Source organism: Lissotriton helveticus, chromosome 5_1 (assembly GCF_964261635.1).
Source record: "Lissotriton helveticus chromosome 5_1, aLisHel1.1, whole genome shotgun sequence".
Lineage (NCBI taxonomy): Eukaryota > Metazoa > Chordata > Amphibia > Caudata > Salamandridae > Lissotriton > Lissotriton helveticus.
Genome location: NC_136065.1, coordinates 1,897,970,911 through 1,897,993,317, shown reverse-complemented (window position 1 = coordinate 1,897,993,317; position 22,407 = coordinate 1,897,970,911). Strand labels below are relative to the sequence as shown.

General features: G+C 45.6%; 1 protein-coding gene across 3 annotated transcripts in view; it reads right to left on the bottom strand.

Moving 5' to 3' along the window:
* LOC144755960 (inactive phospholipase C-like protein 2) overlaps positions 1-22,407 on the bottom strand; it is a 566,269-nt gene that overhangs the window by 101,948 nt on the left and 441,914 nt on the right. For all 3 annotated transcript variants that reach the window (XM_078645403.1, XM_078645405.1, XM_078645404.1), the window contains exon 4: positions 20,056-20,131. In XM_078645403.1, the coding sequence (XP_078501529.1) occupies positions 20,056-20,131 (76 nt within the window). The remainder of the gene's footprint in view (positions 1-20,055; positions 20,132-22,407) is intronic.

The window sequence follows — 22,407 nt, the reverse complement described above, 5'->3', positions numbered from 1 at the left end:
ATATTAAATAATTAAAACTACTTACCTTGCGCTAGCCACATCAATGCAAGGTAAGTAGTTTTATTTAGTATTACTTATCCCGTCATCTATCGACTTCCACCACATCCCCCACACCGCCCCCGCCCTACCACTCTTACCTGTGCGAGCCGCTAACGAATACAGGGACGAGGAAAAGTATTTTGACCCACATGTTGATGGTATGACTTTCATTCTCGTTTCCTTATTTTTGATAAAATTGTTGTGCATCTTCTCTAAAGAACAATCAAGAATTTATTGAAACAACATTCTCCAGAGAAACGTCCTCGATAAACGGTAGCACAGGTCAGGGCTACGTGATGGATACACAATTACGAGAAGTGTTCAAGGTCTACTAAATTTTATATTGGGTGATTTGGGCCTATATTTTGTAAATCCGGGTTTTGACAGCACAGCTAAGTCAACCAGACTTATTGGTAACAATTTACACGTGGGGACTTCAGCGCGTGCCAGCTTTAATCACAGGCCTTCTTTGATCAGCCTCTTTCAGCCATTATTTTGAGACTCTGCCAATCATGTCTTGCCTCAGCCCAGTGGAGTTTACTTCTTTCACCTAATGCTATTGGCTGTTTGGGAGTACTCCTCCTAAACCCAGACCTGTTGTGCTTTGCTAATGCTTTTTATGTTTAAACCCCTTTTCTTTCCTTGCTGCGGCAATTACATTCTGGCCTTTCAAGAAGCTGTCTCTGTGATGCTAAGAACAGGAGAACAGAAGCGAGAAGTTATGCAAACAGATTCAAACAGCTGCCTTTGTTGCTAAATAGGATGATTGTGGGAACAGATTCGCCAATAAACATAAACACAAATTCTGGAGGCGGCCAAGAGTGAGACATAAAAAAAAAGTAGCATGTTGATGTGGAAATGGTTGGCAGGGCTTATTTAATTGAATTTTTGCAGGAAATATTTGTATAATTTTCCAAGGAGCACGTATGGAACTTTTGTTCCCAAATGTATATTCTCTAAACAAGTGAAAATAAAATGTTGGCAAGTCCCAGGTGAAATTTTAAGTAAGTCGGCATAATTTCAGGAATTTCGCATTACACGTGAAACTCCCAAAATTATTCCATTATGCCTCGTTATGTAATTATGCCACATTTGCGGCAACATTATTTTGTCGGTGCATGGAACCAACATGAATGACTAGAACGTGAGCAGCTGTCATTTTCTGGGCTTGTGTTTTTGGTACTATATTTGGAGCAAAATATGTCCTCACATCTAAAATGGACGTGAAGACACATTGGGTGCTAGAGTATAGCGCTAAGTGCCATATTTGCATTGCCGTAATTATGTGTAATGTACCCAAAATTTTACAAAGTGAAATTATGCAAATGTCTCATGTGGGTCCATCAGAAAAATATGTTCTATTGCCCAAATGTTCTTTAAAATACGCTATTTGGCTAGATTTTTTTTTTAAAGGATGCCACGGGGAGGGCAAGATGTCAGCAAACACATAACAAGCATTGGCATAGCCAATAGGTCTCGCCTTCAGCATACAACAGGTGATGTTGCACCAAGGATATTGTGCTGGATAACTAAACACTTATAAGGTCCCAAAGGCAAGACCTATTGGCTATGCCAATGCTTGTTGTTTTGAGAATCTGGTCACCCTAATTGAAAGTTTTTTTTTTATATAAAATGTTTGGCTTGAATCAACACCAACACTAACACATCTTATTAACTATGTTTGTACATTTTTAGATTGATCACAGATAATGTAGGCCTGCATGTTAAATTGACTAATGCTGGTTGCCATCTTGGTTTGTAAAACGCCGAGCATTTTATTTCTTGGTGAAGCTTGATTTATTGAAAGCAATGTTCTTGTGCTTTCTTTCCCAAGTGAAAGGTTTTCTTTTCTTTGCGATATTCATGGGATGTTTAAATGAGTAGAGCATTCACGAAGCCACCTGCAAACTAGAGGTGGCCCCTGTATCTCATCTTGCTACAGATAATGTAAGTTTAAAAGGCGCAGAAAAAAAGCTGTATTGTAAACGCCCTGAGAAGGTATGAGGCACACAATTGTATTATTTTGGTTAAACCTGACTGGACTCTCTTAAGGAGAGAAGCGATTTGCCTGTTTCTTTCCCTTTGAGGCGAACTTATACATGCATGCCAACATTTTAAAAATGGAAAGTGGGAATTTTCAAAATAATAAATGATCAGGTATTTCCCCCCACTGACTGCTACTGAAACTGAGAACATTTCAGGCATGTGAGAGTCAAAATAAAGCTATTTTGGGTTTCAAAAATCGGAAATCTCTGGCATGAATCAGTGGCATGTATGATTATTTTGCTTGGTCCTCTCATTTATATGACTTTGATCTGGTATTGTTGATGCATTCATACTTTAACTATTCATTGATACCGGGTTGATGATGGTTGCCTTATGTAATCCATTAAACTTTAATAATTCTTAAAGTTTTGAAAATTATTCTGTGCGTTCCTTGTAGAGCCTCATGCGCTTCGGTTTATTGAATTATTGACTTGTTGAACAGCCTCAGTTGTAAAATGCGATTCATCAAAGTTTTGTGGGCCCTGAAATGTGCACAAGTAAAGTGCTAACAGTTTAAATATGGGCGCCGTTTAATAAACGAAGACACTACACTACAAGAGCAAAGGTGACCGAGTGACTGCTTCCGGTTGGCGGGGTTGCTTGCGGGGTTGCTTACAGGAATGCAAACATGGCTCTGAAGTGCTCAACAAGACTCCACAGGACAAAGCGGCCTGAGACGTGCACCTGCGGCTGCATTCTTTGAATTTCTTCCCGAGATGATGAGGGGGTAACTAAAAGGTAATACATACTTTAAGTTCTAAGATGCCACGTGCGTGGCAGCAAACTGTTTACAACTGGCGCCTGTAGTAGGGTGACCAGATTTAAAAAAACAAAAACCCGGGCTATTTTGCAAAAACATTAGAATGACTATCATTTTAAATCTGTGGAGGGTCACAGAACGGCAGCGCCGATTAACAAACACAGACAAGGATGCACTAAGGAAGTGAAATGCAATTTCTAAGCCCAATATCTTACCTGTAATTTGAATTGCTTTTTGATAAGAGTTGCTAGCTAGTCGAGCTTTGCAACATATAAAATGTGCCAGCCTCCCACTGTTTTCAGCCGGGTCATGACGAGCCACATTTGCTGAAATCTGCGATGTAAAGCCCGGGCGTGTCCCGGAAAGTCCGGGACGCATGGTCACCCTACAACTGAACTTTTGCTACAGGCAGAGGGTGTGGCTTAACGACTACGGCGGCCGGCCTTAAAGCTGGGGAACTGGGTTCGCGTCTGGCGGGAGGCTCAAGCATTCTGTGATCCTGGGCAAATAGCTTAATCTCTCGTGCCTATTAATAACGTGTCCGTCAGTAACGCAACTGGTGCTCATGTAAAGCGCTCTGAACCCTTCTGGTGTAGTTCACACTGTATAAAACTGTGAAACAAAAATCACTCTAATTTACTGCTGTAAAAAAATAATAGCACTTTACAGTTGATACATTTAAATAATGCCTTCAATCTTTACGCCGGTACGACCAATACACCTAACAAGCTTGAAAAAAAACGCATACGCAAGAGATGCATATACAATCTGCGATCATGAAACTGGAAAATAGTTCACAGATAGCTGCAGCGTGTATCATCCGGTACTGTCAACATGGCTCGGCTCCAGATAGCATAATCAGGGCTGACGAGTGGCCTCGTCACACCGGTTTGAAATTGGATTACCGCCGGGCTGGATGAGGCAACGAGAAAAACAAGCAGAAACACGAGAGACGGCCTGCGGCCGTCAAAGTGAAGTGGACACGGCGGGAGGGGGCGGAGCGGGGAGAGCGGCATCGTGTTCTAATGTGGAGGATACTTCAAAAAAAGGGAGAAAAGAAAAGAAGGGGAATAGAAGAAAAAACAAGGAGAAACATGAGAGACGGCCTGCGGCCGTCAAAGTGAAAGTACGAGGAGAAATGCGACACGGCGGGCAGGGGAGGGGGCGCAGCGGGGAGAGCGGCATGAGGGTGTGAAGCAGCAGGGGCCTGAGATGCGGCTGCCTTTGATGTGATAATGCGAGGCAAGCAGCTGGTGGCATTGTGCACGCGCTTTCACATGCACGGCAAGAAATCGCCTGGGAATCGCCTGATCTCGGTAAACTCTGTTTAAGCCGCTATATATCGAGCTCCCGCTCAATGCGCATGCGCATTGAGATAGGTCGCTCGACCTAAAAACAGCTCTTGGAAGGGATAGCTCGCCAAGCCTGCATGCCCGTTCCTCGTCTTGCTGCTAATAGGAGGGAGAGAATTGTACTTTTTCCTGTCTTCTGTCCCATTAGAAAACATTTAATAAAACTGAAGGAATTAGACAGATACTTTTGATTTAATGGGAGAAGCCACCTGCAGACAGGTAACTCACAGACCAACACTATTTAAACAAGCACTGGCAAAGCCATTAGGTTGTGCCTATATAAGGGCTATTGGCTTTGCCCATGTCTTTTGGCTATAATGAACAGCAATGTGACTGCTGTGCAGCATGGCTAAATGCTAGGGGAAAAAAGTGATATGGCGCAGCCTGCACTGGCCAAGTCCCATCGCTTTTTTTTTAACTTAAGGCAGGTGGAGGGTGGCAACACGGATAACAAGGGTGAGGGTGGGCAGTGAGGGGCACATGGACTGCTGGAGGGAGGGTGGCACAAAACGGGCAAAGAGATTGAGGAAAAAAAGGGATTTGATGCAGCCAACGCTTGTCTTGTTATATCACTTTTATTCTTATGGTGGATGTGGAAAAACACAGACAGTGAGAGAGTGAGGGATGGGATTGAATAAGCAACATGGACATCAGGAGTGAATAAGCAACATGGACAGTGGAAGGGCGGGGTAGGAGGGAAGAAGCAAGACAGATAGTGCGAAAGTGGGGGGTGGGAGGGAAGAAGAAACACGGACAACGGGAGGATGAGCAGTGGCGAGAAAAAGCATCACAGAGAAGGGGGGTGGGCAGGATGAAGCAATACAACAGCAAGAAGAAGAAAATAGAAGTAGTGCATAAGTCACAGCGGCAGCAGCAGAAGGACACTAATCAAGATGAAGCAATCAGTACTTGGTCCATGCTCCACATGAACGAAGAGGAAGGGACTCCAGTAATAAGAGTGACAATGAAGACAACAAATGGAAAGCAGTGGAAGGGCTCCATGCCCCTTGTAGAACACAATATCTCTCGCAAGCGTGAGGGCTTGCGCTAATGTAAATGTATGTTATCAGTAGGCTGACTGATATATAGTAATTTCTGGAAAAATTCAAACGAGTGCTTAAAAAGTGGAAAGGGCGTACAATGATCCAGAAACTATTTGAACGTGTCACCTGAATAGAAAGGGTGGTCCATTTCTAGTCACCTATCGGATCCTACCCAACAACAGGCATACCAGCCCATGAGCAGGCACTGGGCTCGCGATTCGCGCCACGTGTCGCGCAATGACTGAAAAAAAACACTCAGATATGTTTGGTAACAAACCCCATATGTTGAGAGCTAATGATAGGATGTCTTCAGAAACATTGGCAGCTGTTGCAAGGACTGCCGACAAAAACTGGGAATAGCATGCCTATGGCACTGCCAAGCAGGTTGGATGCCAGCAGAATCTGTAGGAGGGTGCATCTTTCCCCTGTCCTCCACCACTCCCTCTTCCACTGATTTTAGATTCCCATGCTAAGAATATCTACAAAGATTTTCTGCAAAAGAACCATCTAAATTATGGCCCGCAAGACTTTTCTAGTGCAAACACGAGCTGCCAAACCAGAACCAGCTGGTACAAATCACAGAGTGCAGAGTTGGCACTGCTGGGATAACAATGCTCCAAAAAGATGATGAACATGAACAAAGCTCAGGAAACAGCTTTTTTTTAGTTATATAAAAAGTTGAAGCGGTGTATGAGCCCCTGTGGCTTCAACAAACAGGGGTGTACAACATTGGGATAGGAGGGTCGGATCATTGCCAGGTCTGTGGGTTAACCACTAATGAAATGAGTTCTGTTTACATTCATGTAAATGTTGCTTATGTGGCACAGTGCTTAATTTATAAATAGTTTCTAGGGGTGGAGCCCGGCACTCACTTTTGGGGACCTGGGCTTTTTTTCATCACCTGACTTTGACCCTGAACAAGGGAGGTAAAGGCAGAAAACGGAGAAAGTGATAGATAGGAAAACAGTGACAAAGTGAGGATGACAGCAAGCCCTGCAAGAGTGAGATAAAGAGACAGGGAGTGTAGGAAGGAAGAGTCTAGATGGGCCTTGGTATGTTTGTAGATTTTATATAGCACAGCTTATCACCCCTAAGGGTATCCAGATGCTGTTCATGGGCACCGGGAGATTACGTGATTTGTCCAGGGTCACAGGATGTTGCACTGACGCTGAGACTCAGACACGAATCTCCAGCTCTCAAGTGGACAGCTCTGGCCATTGCGCCACATCCTCCCTACAAAAATCTAGGCATTTGGTAGCATCTGCGGGAGGCTCCCAAGGAAAACTTTAGGCCACTGCACTTTCTTTTCAAACAAATCAAGCACTGCAGTTCTCCTAAAAATTCAGCATGGATCCCGCCCCGGCGCACATTGGGCATCTGTGTTCTAGAGCATCTCCCACAATCCAGTGTGTCGTTATCACGTCAGACTGCCAGTCTGCGGTTTTTGGCGGGCCTTGGCCGAGCAGCCTTGTCTCCCTATGTCAGTCTGCCACACTTACGTCTCTGACAGCGGGCGTCACTCTGAGCGAGTGAGACACTCGAGGGAGGGGTGGGGTCGAAGGTCAGATTGTCTCTGGAGGTAGGGTGACCAGATATCCCGGTCGGTCCCGGGTTTTGCAGCAGTGTCCAGACACTTTGCTCCAAATTAAAGAAATGTCCAGTTTTTTGCGCAGTGCCCGGGTTAAACAGATAAATGTTCAATTTTTTAAATAGTGTCTCACTCGGCGCGCCTGCTTTACTTCTCACAGGTGGTGAGACGGGTCCCTATCGAGCTCCCCATTTTTGCCCTCACGGTGAAAAAAATAATCTTGCTGCAGCTGCAGTGCCACCCTTCACTGCCTTCAAAGAGACTCGTTACAGTTCTTTCACAGTCTCTTCATTCCAGAACTGAAGCATTTTTAATGTTATGTACAACGAAGCCAAAGTTGTTGCCTATTTTGCTTAAGCAGCTAACAGCAATTGACAAAGCCAATAGCCGTGGCTTGTTGTAGGTTCACTGTTACTTGTTGTATTATATATCTGGATACAATAACAGAAGCAGCACATTTTCGGGTGGGACGCTATGCTAAGCACAGATTGTTTTCGCTTATGTGTTTTAAGCCACGTCCTTAATTACATCGACCATGCCCCTTGAGATACCCTCCTCCACCCCGTTGTTTCATCTCACTTAAAGCCCTGGGTCCTTCTGTCAGTCCTACTTCTATGTCTATGACCTGTCACCGTTTTTTAGGTCTCGCTAGAGTCAGCGCATGCGCTGTTCTGGCGAGACATCTAGTCGCTGCTTCCAAAAGCGCTGCCTTCCTGGCCACCTGCTTGCGAGAACGCGCACAGCACTTTTTCCGGCCGTGCGCGTGCCCACAACTCGAGTCACCACTTGCGATTTTTTTTTATTGCCGCGCGTTACTTTTCCAGCGAATGCTTGAATTAATTAACAGTGCATTTTTTCCGAACTTTCCTCCTACATTTTAAACAGACTTTATTGCAACCTCCGCCTGCCGAGCACTGAATTTACCAAGCTCATACTGTAAACAGAGAGGTCATTTTTGTGAATGTTGCTCCGCGAAGCACATTGTCTTGCAACTTCTGCCTAGTAATTGCGCGGAGTGCTTCCTGTTTAATTCAGGGCAGACAGTCACCAGGACGGTGCTGGGCGAACATCAATGGAAAGCGTGCTGCATCCACCTGGCTTCGTTCAAGAGGCCTGGCAGCAAATTGTAGACGAGGGGTTTCCTTTCTATTGCAGGCCTCTGTGCATTTTTTCCGGTAGCGCGCGTGTGCGCACAACTCGTGTTTTTTTTATTGCCGCGAGGCGTTACTTTTTACGGCCGCGCGGCTAATGCTTCTATTAATTAACAGTGCATTTTTTCCGAACTTCCCTCCTACATTTTAAACAGGCTTATTTGCAACTGCCGCCTGCTGAGCACCGAATTTACAAAGCTCATACCGTAAACAGAGAGGTAATTTTTGTGAATGTTGCTCCGCGAAGCACATTGTCTTGCAACTTCTGGCTAGTGCTTCCTGTTTAATTCGGGGCAGACGGTCACCGGGACGGTGCTATGCAAACATCAATGGAAAGCGTGCTGCAACCACCTGGCTTTGTTCAAGAGGCACTGCAGCAAATTGTGGACAAGGGGTTTCCTTTCTGTTGCCCACCCTCCCCGCCCACCTACGGCTGACCCAGGACCACCTCACATTCAGGAAACACCTCAAGACCTGGCTCTTCGAGCAGTAGCGGCACTCCCCCAACCCCCCCATCCTTCCCCAGCGCCTTGAGACCCTCATGGGTGAGGAGCGCGCTCTACAAGTGTTTTGATTGATTGATTACAGGCCTCTGTGATGTGGTGTGCCAAAGCTCACCCTGTGCGCCTTACCTGTGCACTTCCAGGCAGTATGCTCTGCAGGTGTGGGCTCTCAGGCCAGCTAGAACTAATGAGGATATCAACTTTTATCAGGGTGGTTGTTTGTAATAACATACTTACCCAGCATACTGTCAGCCTACACGGAGCCAACATCTGCTCTGCAGCTGACATGTCTGCAGCCAGGAAGATCAAGTGAGCTGTCTAGATTCAGAGGGCGCGTCAGAGCTCGGGCTTGGAAGCAACTGTGAACTCTGTGCATGGTGCCTTTGTGCTCAGCTACCCCACGGTGACTGCCTTTTCCCAGCAGGAGTTCTGAAATATCGCAAATTACTTTTACAGTTCCCCCCCCCCCTCAGCTGCTGTTTCATGATTCAGTGTCATCCACATAATCTTTATTAAATGGAGCGTATTTCAGATTGTTGCTGTCCATACATTACCTTCAACACTTTCCAAAGTCCAACATTTTTTTTATTGCAACGTGTGGTTCATTATATACAGATAATGATCTAAGACGATTTGGCTCTGAAGTGTCACCTATGGGACCTTTTAAGTATTTAGTTATGCAGCACAATATCCTTACTGCAACAACATTAACTGTTGCATGGCTAAACACATAAGGTTTCAAAAGCGAGACCTATTGGCTATGCCAATGCTTGTTGTTTTGAGAATCTGGTTACCCTACCTGGAGGTCGTAGAGACAGTGAAAGAGACAAGGAGAAAAGGGAAACAAGCAAATACTGAAGGGAACGAGAGGGAGCGCAGACGGCATCTCGAAGCATCCGTGCCTGGCCGCATGCAACGGGAGTGATGAAGAGAGGGACAGTGACGTGGAAAAGACAAGAGAGATGGCGGCGCAGACAGAGTGATAGACATAGCCCTGAAGCACTGTTAGAGAAATGACAGGTGCGTGGATAGCCTCTGTACGCCTGGTCTCAGCCAAAAGCCCCCGTGGCTAACCCAGAGAAGGTTTACACACTGGGGGCTTGTCCGAAGGCATACTGGGCTTTTGTGGCAGAAGTGTCCATGTAGTAGCTGGGGGTCTCGTTCCATTGTATCGGTGTGAGACACTGAGCAAAGGTTTAGCTTTGTTTGACTCTTTTCCTGTGTCCATTATTCAGCTACGTGCCACAGTGCAGAACGCCAAGCAGGCACAACAGAAGATTGTGTGGAGTCATGGGTAAAAACATTTGTGGGGCCTTTTTTAACAACATCAGTTTGCAACTAAGAACATATTTTCTTTGAGGAAAGATAAAACATATTTGGTGGCACCCAGGGCTTTAAGGGGGACGGGTTCTGCCAGTGCTCCGGACCTGCAGTTCTAAAAAGCAGGGGCTGAGACGGGTCCCTATCGGGCTCTCCATTTCTGCCCTCACCCTCAGGGTGAAAAAAATATCTAAATTCTGCAGCAGTGCCACTGCTCAAAGCCTTTGATGTAACTTTAGAGAGACTCGTTTGAGTTCTTTCACAGTCTCGTCATTTCAGAACTGATGCATTTTCAATATTATATACAACGAAGCCATAGTTGTTGCTTATTTATTTTATGCAACTAACAACCCTTGTCAAAGCCCATAGTCCACTCCTGGCTTGTTGTAAGTATAATGTTACTTGTTGTATCATATCTGGATTATATGACAAAAACAGCAAAATACCAGTTGGGCAGCACACTATGCTAAACACAGATTTTCAGCTTATGTGTTTTTCAGCCACGCCCTTAATTGCAGGGTGGGAATGGATTAAAGAATAGGCACAGGCACGCTAAAAAGAGTGGCCACATTTGCAGATTGCCTTTCCGCAAAACACTGCTTTGAGGAAGTTTTATGAAAAGAAGGGGGATGTCTCTGACAAAGGCGTGTTTCGATAAACTCACTTAGATTAAAAAAAAAAAGGCATGGATTAGTTCACACTTGTGAACTACACCTGAATAAAAGCGAGGCCACTTCAGCTCAGGGCCCCTACCCTGCTCAATCCGCATCCATTAATGGGCCAGCCCAGCGAGAGAAAAGGAGTGACACCTCCGCCCCTTGGAAAAGGGAGGTAATAGAGGCCAGTCTGCCTCCAGAAAGGCCACTCAGGCACCCACTGGGCCACCAGCTGCATCCCAACGGCACAGATACCACCCAAATCAGCCCCCAGGCTGACCAACAAAGAGGCCCACAGCTGGAACTCGGATACCAGCCCCTCGGCCATTGCCCGCCTTACCAATCAGACACTGCTTAATTGCATCGACCACACCCCTTTGAGAGACCCCCAAGTTTTTTCATCCCACTTAAAGGCCTGGTGGCACCTAATGATTGCGCCATATTAGATACACCAGAAAAGAATGGAGCAAGCTGTGTGTTGTATTTAAAAACATGTAACAGGAGAGTGGGACGCAAAATCCACAGGGCCCAGGGCAAAGGGCCCAACAGCCCTTGCTTGTTATGGCACTGACATAGTTTTGTTTGTGTTTTTGAGAGATTTGTATAAACGAAGATTTCATAAAAATATAGCTTCATCTGCAGAGATGTGTAAATTGCTATTTGCACATTTATAACGTTTGTTTGCTTCACTTGAATTTGCTTTGGGCAAAGTTTTCACGCCTTTTTTTTTTTACTAAATGTTTTCACAAAACCGTTTGTTGGCAGGAAAATACTCCCACTAAAACTTGGTTTTGTTGGAATTTTCTCCTACAAGATCCTACTTTCATGGATTTTTTAATCAACAAAATTGTTTGAAGGTTTTTCAATTTCACACAAAGTTTAAAAAAAAGAATTAACAAAGTGGACATACGTAAAGTATCTCAACTTTGCCCGTTCCCAAATATACTCCACTGCAACAAGTGTACTTTTGACCGTGGGCCTGCATACACCAACTTGTCCGTCCATGATGAAGAGGAATGGAGTCCTCCATTAGAAAAAGGGCCGGAAGTGAGTCATTGGTGATCACTTTAATTTGGAGAATGAACGTATAGCGGGCTCAGAGATCTCCTCTAGGTTTCAGACTTGAGATGGGAAAGGACTTACGATGGAAGGCTTTTCATGAGCACCAGTTAAGGACACATTCATTAGGCATGAGGATATTACGTGATTTGCCCATAATCACAGGATGTTTAGCCAATGCCACGGCTCGAACCTGGTTCCCCAGATCTGAAGTCGGCAGCTCTGGTCATTATGCCACAACCTCCTCCCACTTTCATGGTCTGTTTTAGGTGGCACTTACAGGAGAAATGGTCCGGTGCAAGCTGCCTCCTGATGAGAGCTCTGGCACTTATGTTTTTTTTACAAATTAACCACTGCAGTCAGGGATCGAGTCGGGGTACCACGCGGGTGGATGGCGTCCCCCCACTTATTTTACCGGGTGGACGCCGTCCCCCCTGCCCAAAAGCTGGACTTTATATGATGGCGTTACTTGCCCGCACGGCCGCCCCGTCATCTCCCAAGTACAGGGATTCAACCAGCAGCGCGGCTCGGCCGGCCCCCGCCCCTGGGCAGGAAGGATTTCTCACGTCAGGAAAAAAGGCTGTCTCACATTAGACCCACGTCCCTCCTCGTGCTCTTTAGTAAAAAACGCTACATCCCCTCCCCACCCTCCGCCTGGAAAGGGCTCTTTGAACAGCCTACAGGTATGGATTTTTACGTTTTTAACTGACTCACTAATGTGACAGGCGTAGGTGACGTATGTAATGCCATGTTAACAGATGTGTATAGGACTGCTCAAATAACATTGCAAGAGTTGATTCTACACCCTGCAAAAAAAAAACCTTGGGTCCACAGTGCTAGGCTGCCTGTGAAATTACATAAACATCTTTTGTTTTTTATTCTTGTTCAAAATACATTTTCAAATGAAGGCTCTCTTTCTTCAATGTATATGTACTGCACTATAGGACTAATTTACATAGATGTGTTTTGGAAGTGCAGATATGTGTAAAAGGAGTGCTCTAATTTTTACTTTTCGTGACGTCATGCCATGTCTTTGAGCGTCCCCCACGTCTGTTTTTACCTTTTGTGATGTCACTTCCTGTCGTGAAGTCACTTCCTGTCTTTGAGCGTCCCCCCACTTCTTTATTTAGGACTTGTGCCCTGACTGCAGTGATATGCTCACCGGAAGTGGGCAGAGCAAATGATGGCTGGTGCAAGCTAGTTCCTGACGAGAGCTCTGGCACTTATTTTGTTTTACATATTAACCACTGCAGTGATCTGCTCACCGGAAGTGGGCAGAGCAAATGATGACATCACCCAATTATCTCTAGTGATGCTAGAGGCTTATGGCTCAGCCGATGATTCAGGCCTACTTACGCAAGGCTGATGCACATGCAGAAAAATCCACCTGATAAAAACTATTTTTGATTTGAAAGACAGCGGGGGAGGAAAGGAAACATCACGGAGAAAGACAAGCCTCAGGTAGTAATTACAGGTTGGAATAAATATTATGCAGACATACATCAGTTTGTGCAAAATAGACATACACCTTAGGCAAAAAAAATGATAACTGTCAGCTTGCCTGCTGCTCAGGTAGGAAATTTTAAGTGTGTCTAAAGAACTTGGTCCAAAGATGTAAATTTGCACCCACTCTGCGGCTATGCAGTTCGGCAGCACTGCCAAACGGGACAATGCAGGTTCGAGGTTAGACTGATCAAGTGGCCTTTTGTAGCATTATGGCATTATGTGCGTAATTTCGGGAATTTCACTGTACGCTTGTTATGTGAAAATCCCAAAATGAGGCCATTAAATCACATTGTGTAATTATGCTACCGTTTGCGGCAAAACTAAGCGCAGGAGCACAGGGACAATGGGAACAACCAGAACATGAGTGGCTGTTGTTTGCGACACTTGTGTTTTTTGATGGCAGGATGCATTTCATGCAAAAACATAGCACTAAATGATAGAGTTGTATTTTGTGTAATTTCATAGAATTTTCCTGAATTTATAATAATGAAGCAAAAGCAAATTACAGAAATGTTGCACAACCCCTGCTAATTATGAATAACCCTGGGCGAAGCACTACGCTACGCTCGCGTACTTTACAAAGTTTGCGCTACTTCGCACTATGCGAATTGCACGTAGCACAGTGCAAACACGCATAGCATAGTGCAGCGGTCATTTTTTGCTTGCTCGCGGTCCTCAACGACAAGTTGGCGACCGGGAGCAAGCAAAATGACATGCCGGCGAGACTTTTTCCTCGTTCACGATCAGCAACATCAAGTTGCCGATCACGAGCATGGAAAATAAACCTCCAAGCGAGATTCTCAACGCGGGGTGGTCAGGTTTCTCATTGCGAGTGGTCGCGTATGCTCGTGACCGCTCGCGATGAGAAACTACCAGTCCGCGTTGAGAAAGCTGCAGCTCGAGTCGAAATCTGCTCGAGCTGCAGAAAACTACAGTTTGCACTGTGCAAGATGCGGTTTGCACTGATTGCACAGTGCGGACAAGCATCCGGCACTGTGCAATCAGTGCGAACAGCATTTTGCACAGTGCACTACTAAGTTAGCGTAGCTACGGGTATCTCACGTAGTGTGAAGGGCACTTCGCGTAGCTACACACAGCCTACTACGCCAACTACGCCCAGTGTTAATCATGAAGCAGTATTCACCACCCAGTGCAGGCCGTTTGTGAGAGCAGGATCTGACAGGCAAACATGGATGGACACAATAGAGCATCCCAAGTCCGACAACTGGCACATCGTGTGATCTTGAGACAAGTGACCTAAAATCTCTTTGGCGTCAGTGTATCTATTGTAATGGAGGTAAATGTAATTATAGCTTGAATTGCATAAGTAGCTAGCAAATAGTCATGATGTGTATTGAGTACACAACACTTACCATTAGACATTTCCCATTAGGAAGCACTGTAAAATAATCGTTATTACTTCATGGTTCTCGTACTATCGACTTTAGAAGGACTAAAGATTTGTAGCCTGCAGCTTTCCCCACTTTGCATCCTAAAGAGAGAAGCACATGGGCACGAATGTTCCAATGCATTAAGACATGGGTAACAGCGTCTCTTGTAAGCACTTCACCTCCCCACATGTGTGCACAGCGGAACCAATATACCACTGTAGCATTGTTGACTTCCCGATCTGGATGAAACTGATTACGGTCAACCACGTCACTTCCGGTGTTCCACTTCACTTCTCTAACAAAAGTGAGAGCACTCAGAACAGAGGCTGATAGCAGGAAGCAAGGAAGGAAGAGCGCATTGTTGGAATAAACACAAAATGTGCTAATTATCACCCAAAAATAGAATGTACTCGATTTAATAATAAAAAAGACTTGGCCAGGATATAACCACCACCCCTGTCGTCCAGCGTTCGGAGTTTTAATGAATTCATTAGAAATGTATTTCCTATTAATAAATGGTATGAAATTACCAATTTCTACTGAAACAGGCATTTGTTTTCAGTTGGTTAGCTTTCCGCCAGCCCTCTTCATCCATTGGTCTGTTGTTGTGTCATTCACAGTATTGGGTAATGGGTCGGCCCACTTCAGCCATTGGCTAACTTTATTCTGCTCTTTGCCAAGAAGTAAAACCACAATGCCCAGGACTACTACTACAATGTGTGCTTTTTGAGACTCCATTTTTTTTTAGCTGTTAGTCTATGTTACTGTTATTAATATTTTATTTTTTATATTTGCATGGGGCATGCAGCCCCTGCAACATTAAAGGGTTACAAACACCGTGGCAAAACCCAAACATTGGTAGCCAAAACCATACACACTGACCTTACCAACTTGTTTCATATGTGTCTTCCTTCTCACAGTCTGTTTTCTCACTGATAGTTTTTCAAACTATTTAGTGGGGACTACATGACCCTTGAACTTCATGATACCAACTAGCCACTCATTGCCCTCTGGCACGAAGCCATCTTTGGCGTGATCGCAGAAGGTCTGGTCTGGTGCCCATGTGGACTCGTGCATCCACTTCTGGGCTTTGTGGTTGACCTCTTGGGCACAAGTCATAATCCTGGCATCCATTCAGTCTTTCATCATTCTGAGGTCAGTAAAATGAGTACCATTGACTTTGGCAACAATAGACATCTGTAAGTTCAGTGCCAAGGGTGAACGTGCGAAGGTTGAACTTTATAAATACATGTTAGGTCATCTGAAGGGCTCCTGGCCTTGTGCAGGTTATGGAGGGAGAGAAGCAGAGGCTAACGATGTGGAGGGGGGGGGCTTTGACTGCGTGCTCTGGTGGTAGGAAGGCCACGTTGCAAAGAAGGCAGGAGCCTGTGCTCACATCCCACATCTAGGGCCAACTCAGGGCATTATGCCACACTATAAGGAAACATGCACCCCAACAGGTGTGGAATCCTGAGGCGATATCGCTAAAACCAGGGCTAGAACTAGGGTCTCACACAGGCATCGAAGGTTTACAGCACTAAGACAGAGTCTGCCCAAGACCTTCTGAGGTGACCATTGTCATGTGACTACAGGGCCTCTCTTTTGAGGGTGGGCATAACTCGCATAATTCATTGTAGCGGAATCACGCGGAATTACCAGAGAATTATGCGGTATTACGCTTAATTACATGAGAAGAGTAATTCTGCATTTAGCACTATTTTTTAGAGCAAAAATGCCTCCTCGCGTCCAAAATGTGCGTAAGAATGCATTTTGTGGTAAGAAATAGTGATAACTGCACCAGATCACAAAGCAGATGCTCGCACTTGCTAAATGTGTAGGATTTTCACCCAACTTAAACCCGGCATTTAGAGCTATTTTCTTATCACTAAATGCACCCTTTGCTTCCAAAATGGGCCCGAAAAGGTATTTTGCGCTAAGAAATATCATTAAATATGCTGTTATTGTAGAATCTCTCCCCAACTTACTCCCAACATCTAGCACTATTTTCTTACTGCAAAATGCACACTAGCGTCCAAAATGCACACGATAAGAAATATAACCAAATGCAGCAGACACAAATAGCAAGCAGCCGCTCAGGGTCACTAAATGTACTCTTAAGGTAGGATTGTTTTCCCCATAATTACTCTTAATTGTGTGAGCAGGAGTAATCCTGTTATTATCGATAATTCCACATCAAAGGGTAATGCGGAATTATGAAAATTACTCTGATTACGCTAGTGTAATCAAAATAACACCCTTGACTACTTCTCTGTAAGGGCTCCGTGGAGAGCCGGAGGAACACTGCACCATGTGAGGGGCTTCACGTTTCTCTCTTTACTAGGGTGACCAGATTTTGAAAACCAAAACCCGGGACCTTTCAGAAAGAGGTTTAGCGCTGCAATTTTGCATCAACATTGGGCACAGAATGAATTAATTTACATTGCTCACCAACACAGACATGAGGCCCAAAGGGAAATCAAATGCAACTTTTACAAACACCATTATCTGTGTTGACTAGACTGAGCTCTGACAGGGTCTGCTGACGGATTCTGCACCGGAACAGATGAAACCATCTGTGTACAGTGGACGCTCGCTGGACTTGTGCACAGGGCGACCTCGGGAGTGTAAGGGGGGAGGTGCTTCTGCCTGGCCCATCGTCAGACCCCCTGGCTTCTCTAAATGTAATGTAATGTAAGTGTGATTTTATATAGCGTAACTATCACTCCACGGAGCATCTTGGCGCTTTGAGAAAATCATCAAGAAAGGGTTCAAACTGCTGATCATGGGGGCCAGCACAACTGAAGGCGGGGAACAGATGAGGGGGGCAGGGGTGCCCCCTACTGGCGAGTGTGGGCAGTGGGAGAGCGGTTCAGTGCCCCATGGTTGCAATGTACCGGCTGCACATGTCAACTCTCACTCGGCACCTGAATGTAATTGCATTTATATAGCACTTACTACCGTTGATAAGGCATTGAAGCGCTTAGTGGCAAGACGCACCCATGTTTGGAAATAGTTTGGTAGTAAAATATTCGTTTTGTGTTGCTTCTTCACTGTAGGTTATATATGTTCACTCACGATCTCATGGATTTACTCCAGTTTTATGACAGAAGTGGGTTAATAAAAGTAAGATTGGCATAGGTAAGGTTGGTCATGAGTGAGAAAGGGTGGCATGTGGCCATGGGAGTTGATGCCTAGGCAGACTGAGAGAGAGATATTTGAATCTAGTTATAAGAGTCCCTGGAAGGTTCAAAGCTTTTGGATGAGTAGATGAGTAGAGAAAGAGCTAGGTTTGGGTCAGAAGCCTGGAAGTGCATGCAGAGGGTGGGAGGCGATCAGCATGGGGGCTTGTGCAGGGAGGGGGATATTTTAAACTGATAACTTAACTGTAAGTTCATCCATGTTTCTTTTGTTCACAGTGAGGAAGTTTTAGAAATGTTACACCGAGCCCTAAGTCAGGACTTTACCTTGATGGCAGTGCTTAATTTGAGCTGGTGGTTTCCGGTGCTCGGCACTGCACTTAATTCTCAACACCCGCTCTTAGGACAGCTTGCCACATGGTGGTGCTGTTGCCTAATTTAGACCTGAGTACAACAACAGTTATTCATTTTGTGAATTATAGATTAAAATGACTAGTGCCGGCTGCAGAAGTTATTTTTATGGCTTTGGGGTTTGATTGATTGATTGGGGCCCTGTAATAGTCTGAATTGTCACACTTGTAGAGGGATGATGGTTAGTAGTTGTGTTGGTACTGTCAATGGTAGTGCTGGCATGAGCAAAGGATGCTATATGCATAAAAGTTAAACACAGTTTGATGGTGCTGGACTACAAAAAGCACAACAATTGTTTTTTCAGTGTGTGGGAAGTGCTCCAAGAGGTAAATGCTGTATGATATTTTGACTGCACTGCAGAAACCCTTTGCATGTTCCTGCCTGAGTCCATTAGGGGGTGGGTTGCCTCACATCTAAGCTCTCCTGTCACCTCAATGCACAGTCCCTGCTACGTGACACCTTCGATGCTGAAACATTGCATCCTCATCAGATATCTTAAAAAATGAACACACACCAGTTGAGCTACATGTATCACTGCCTGTTCAGACCACTAGTGAGTGCCTCATGCACCTCACCCAAATCTTCCCACATAACTCAACCAAACACCTCTCCGCCCAAGCATATGGGCCTTCCTGTGCCCACTATCTTAAAACATGAACAAGAACACACACACCCCAGCAGTAAGTTAATCACTGCCTGTTCAGACCACAAGTGAGTGTCTCATGAACCTCACCCAAATCTTCCCACATAACTCAACCAAACACCTCTCCGCCCAAGCATATGGGTCTTCCTGTACCCACTATCTCAAAACTTGAACATGAACACACACACCCCAGCAGCAAGTGTATCACTGCCTGACTACAACACAAGTGAGTGCCTCATGAACCTCACCCAAATCTTCCCACATAACTCAACCAAACACATCTCCGCCCAAGCACACAGGCCCACTTGTAACCACCCCAGACAGGGTGCACAGCAGCACTCTGGTGGAAGGTGGATATTGTACCATAAAGGGGCACCTGAACTGTCCTGACACCCACACGTGGGTCTGGAGTACAACCTGCGCCAAAGAGACCCCCCTAAATGACACCTTCAATACACCCCAATGAGGGCCAACATTGCAGGGACTCTGGGTGCACTTAGTGGAGGGAGACCGGTCCCAAAAACTGCATGTCATGAGTTTCCTCTCCCCTACACTGAGTATAACCACTGCTCCACTGCGTACATATGTTGTGCTCACGTGTCTACTGCATAATTTCCTGCTAAAAAACATGCTTCCTTAGAAGGAACTATTATTGTTTTAGGTGATGTTTTATATCCTTGTCTCCTTTACAGGTGTCCGGCCCTTCCCGCTGTGCTGCCTATCACCATCCATCTGGTAGACAAAGTGAGGCACACTCGGCAGCTGCTGGTTTCCCAACACCCGAGTTGCCCCTGTACAAAGACTCACACCAGACAACTCGTTGTGCCATCGACATGCCGCTCCACAGACGTCCTCAGCACCCTAGAGTCACTGTCAGAGCTGTGCTTCAATAAGGCGTCACGAGGAGCAGTCTGAGGGCGCCACCTAGTGGCCGTGCCAGATTTCAGCAGGTTCCCCCACCACAAAGGGTATGTTTTATTGGACGTGGAGCCCCCCGGGCAGACATATTTTTATTTTCTATTGAGCGGCGAACATCCTTGCACTCTTACAGGTCACTGTGAGTGTTACTGTGTGAGGCAAAGAAAAGTTGACATAAGGGTGAGTGAAGGGTCACAAACAACTGCCCCGTTTCATCTGCATCAGCAGAATGACTAGAGCGGCAGTGGTTAGGATCTAAGGCACGGGTGTCCAACGTTGATCCAGGTCTGACAGAGCCTAAGTTAATATTTGAGATTTAGGTTTATGTTATTGCCTCCTGTTAACATACTGGAAGTCTGGCATGGATCTAGCCCTTCTGGACCTATGCTGGACACCCCTGGTCTAGACAGGCAGCCAAGGATCAGATAATACTTCCCTTCGAAGTGCACTAGACAGCCCTGTACACCCTGCAGCCAGCCCCCCTGGCACCACCCTCCCAGCTGGCACAGCTGCCCCACACCCAGCCACCTACCAGTCTTCTGGGCCTGTATGATCTTGGCATGAACGGCATCGGCGGATTCGATGAGCGTCCGGCTGGCCTGGATCATCTGACAGGAGAGGCAGTGAAAAAAACACCAGTTACCAAGCATTCTTGTTTTCATGGACTCTACCACTATCTGAACACCCCCACCTCTGCCCCCCTCCCATCACCCCGCTGGGCCCACAGTTCTTGAAAACGACAAAACAGAACAGACAAGGGGGCGTTTGCTCCTCACTCACCTTGTTCCAGAATGCATCAGCTTTACAAAAACCTCCAATCACACAGTTTGACTCATATGAATTAGTGTTCCAGGGAAGAGACAAGAGTACCCCCTAGCCACCCCAAAAAGAAACAAGGATTGGCAAAGCCAATAGGTCTTAGCGATGCGAGAGCTATTGGCTTTGTTAATGTTAATGTCTTTTAGCCATATAGCCCAAGAGCACACAATATAAACAGGGAAGCCGTGATTTAACCTCGTTGTCTGGGTGTGCCCGTTCATTTTTGTTTATTTTCTGTTTTGTACAAAGCGCGTTAAGGCGGCTGTAAGGACATAAGTCGCAGTCCAAATGTCTCTGGCTGTTTATATGTATTGCCCAACTCCAAGCCTGCTCGTTATGTGGAAAGATGGCTGGAGCCTTTGATCTGAAGACTGCGCACAGATGCCAGGCGCCCTGAAGCAGTATTTAAGGAGTGTTACACATCTGTCAGGGGGCCTCGAAGCTGAAAGATAGTTGAAATAAAATGTTTTCTTGCTGAAACGCAGCGCCAATAGCCTCCAGTTGTCTTTTTAATGGGAGCAAGAAACATTGACCGGATTCAGTCAGGCTGCCTGAAACACTAGAAAATTGACTGCCGCGAGAATCGTTTGCGAGCAATACGAGTCCGTAAAATAGATCATACATAACAGGTAAAAGCACATTATGACCCTGTAATGCCCTTGTGTGGATGTGAAGAGGTGCACTAAGACAACATTCTGCATTGTTTCACAAGTGCATGTATATAGCGTTTACATTTCCCGAAAGGACGTAATACATCTTATCAAGTGTTCAAATAGGATCGAGATACGTTTTCCTCGTGCCTTTACTGTGACACACAAACTCGACTGGTCATATACACAAAAACATTTTGGCCCATTTTGAATTCTTTGCAGTCCATAAAATGTTCTTTTTGAATTGTCACCTGTGCAGCGACACACACCATAAGGCGATTTCATCCCATGCTTGCAAACCGGGGGGCCTCATTTATGAGGCTATGCGTCACTTTTACGCCGCTGGTGCGTCACTTTTTGTGACGCACCAGTGGTGTAAAAAATGCGCCTTATTGCGCCATATTTACAAAGTGACGCATCTAGGTAGATGCGTCACTTTGTAAACCTCTGCGCCACATTATATCTGCGCCAGGTATAATGTATGCAAGGGGGAGTATTGACGCAAGAAAGAAAGGGTCGTAGAAGTGACGCAGTGAAATCTATGTGATTTCACAGCGCCACTTCTAGGACACAAATGCGTCAATTTCTTACGCCTGCCTCACAGCATACGTAAGACTGACGCAGGCCAAAGGATACATTGCTGGAGTTGCGTCACTTTTGTGACACACTCCAGCAATGCGCCACTTTTGCGCCATACAGATACGTCAGAAATACCGACGTATCTGTAATTCTTTGCGCAATGATGCGTCATACTGTTAATATGACACATCATTGGTGGTGCAAGGAGAGCGCAGTGAAAAGTGACGCATCGCTGTTTTCACGCAGCGATGCGTCACTTTTCATAAATGAGGCCCCGGGTGCATTAAGAGGCGCACAGGCAAGAAGAGAAGCAAGCTACGAGCCACGAATTAAAGAAGCTTGTATGTGAGGGACAAAACAAGATGCACACTCAGTGTGCAAGATGCTTGCAAAGGCGAAGAGCTGGCAGTGCTGGGATGCATGTGTGTGAGATATAGGTACACACGCAAGGAGCACGATGCTGAGCGGAAAACGTACACAAACAATGAGCATAGCCAGTTATACCGTACGAGATGTGTGTGGGTGATGTTCGGAAGCGTGGTGTTTGAGATGAACACAGACACGAGAGGCCAAGACAGATCATTGGAAATGCAATAAGTGTAGAGTGTGAGAAAAGTTCACAGATGAGTCCACCACACAGGAAAATCACAAGACAAAAGAGTAGTGTAGGAGATACTCACAAGCATGACAAAGTATGTGGGAGACTTACAAACACACAAAGCATTTTGTATGTAATGCTTAGCAGGCGTGCAACACCCATTGGCCTCAAAGGGCTTCAGCCCCCCCACCATCGTGTATGGCAGCCCGGGATGAGACACTTCCCGGGCCCGATCACA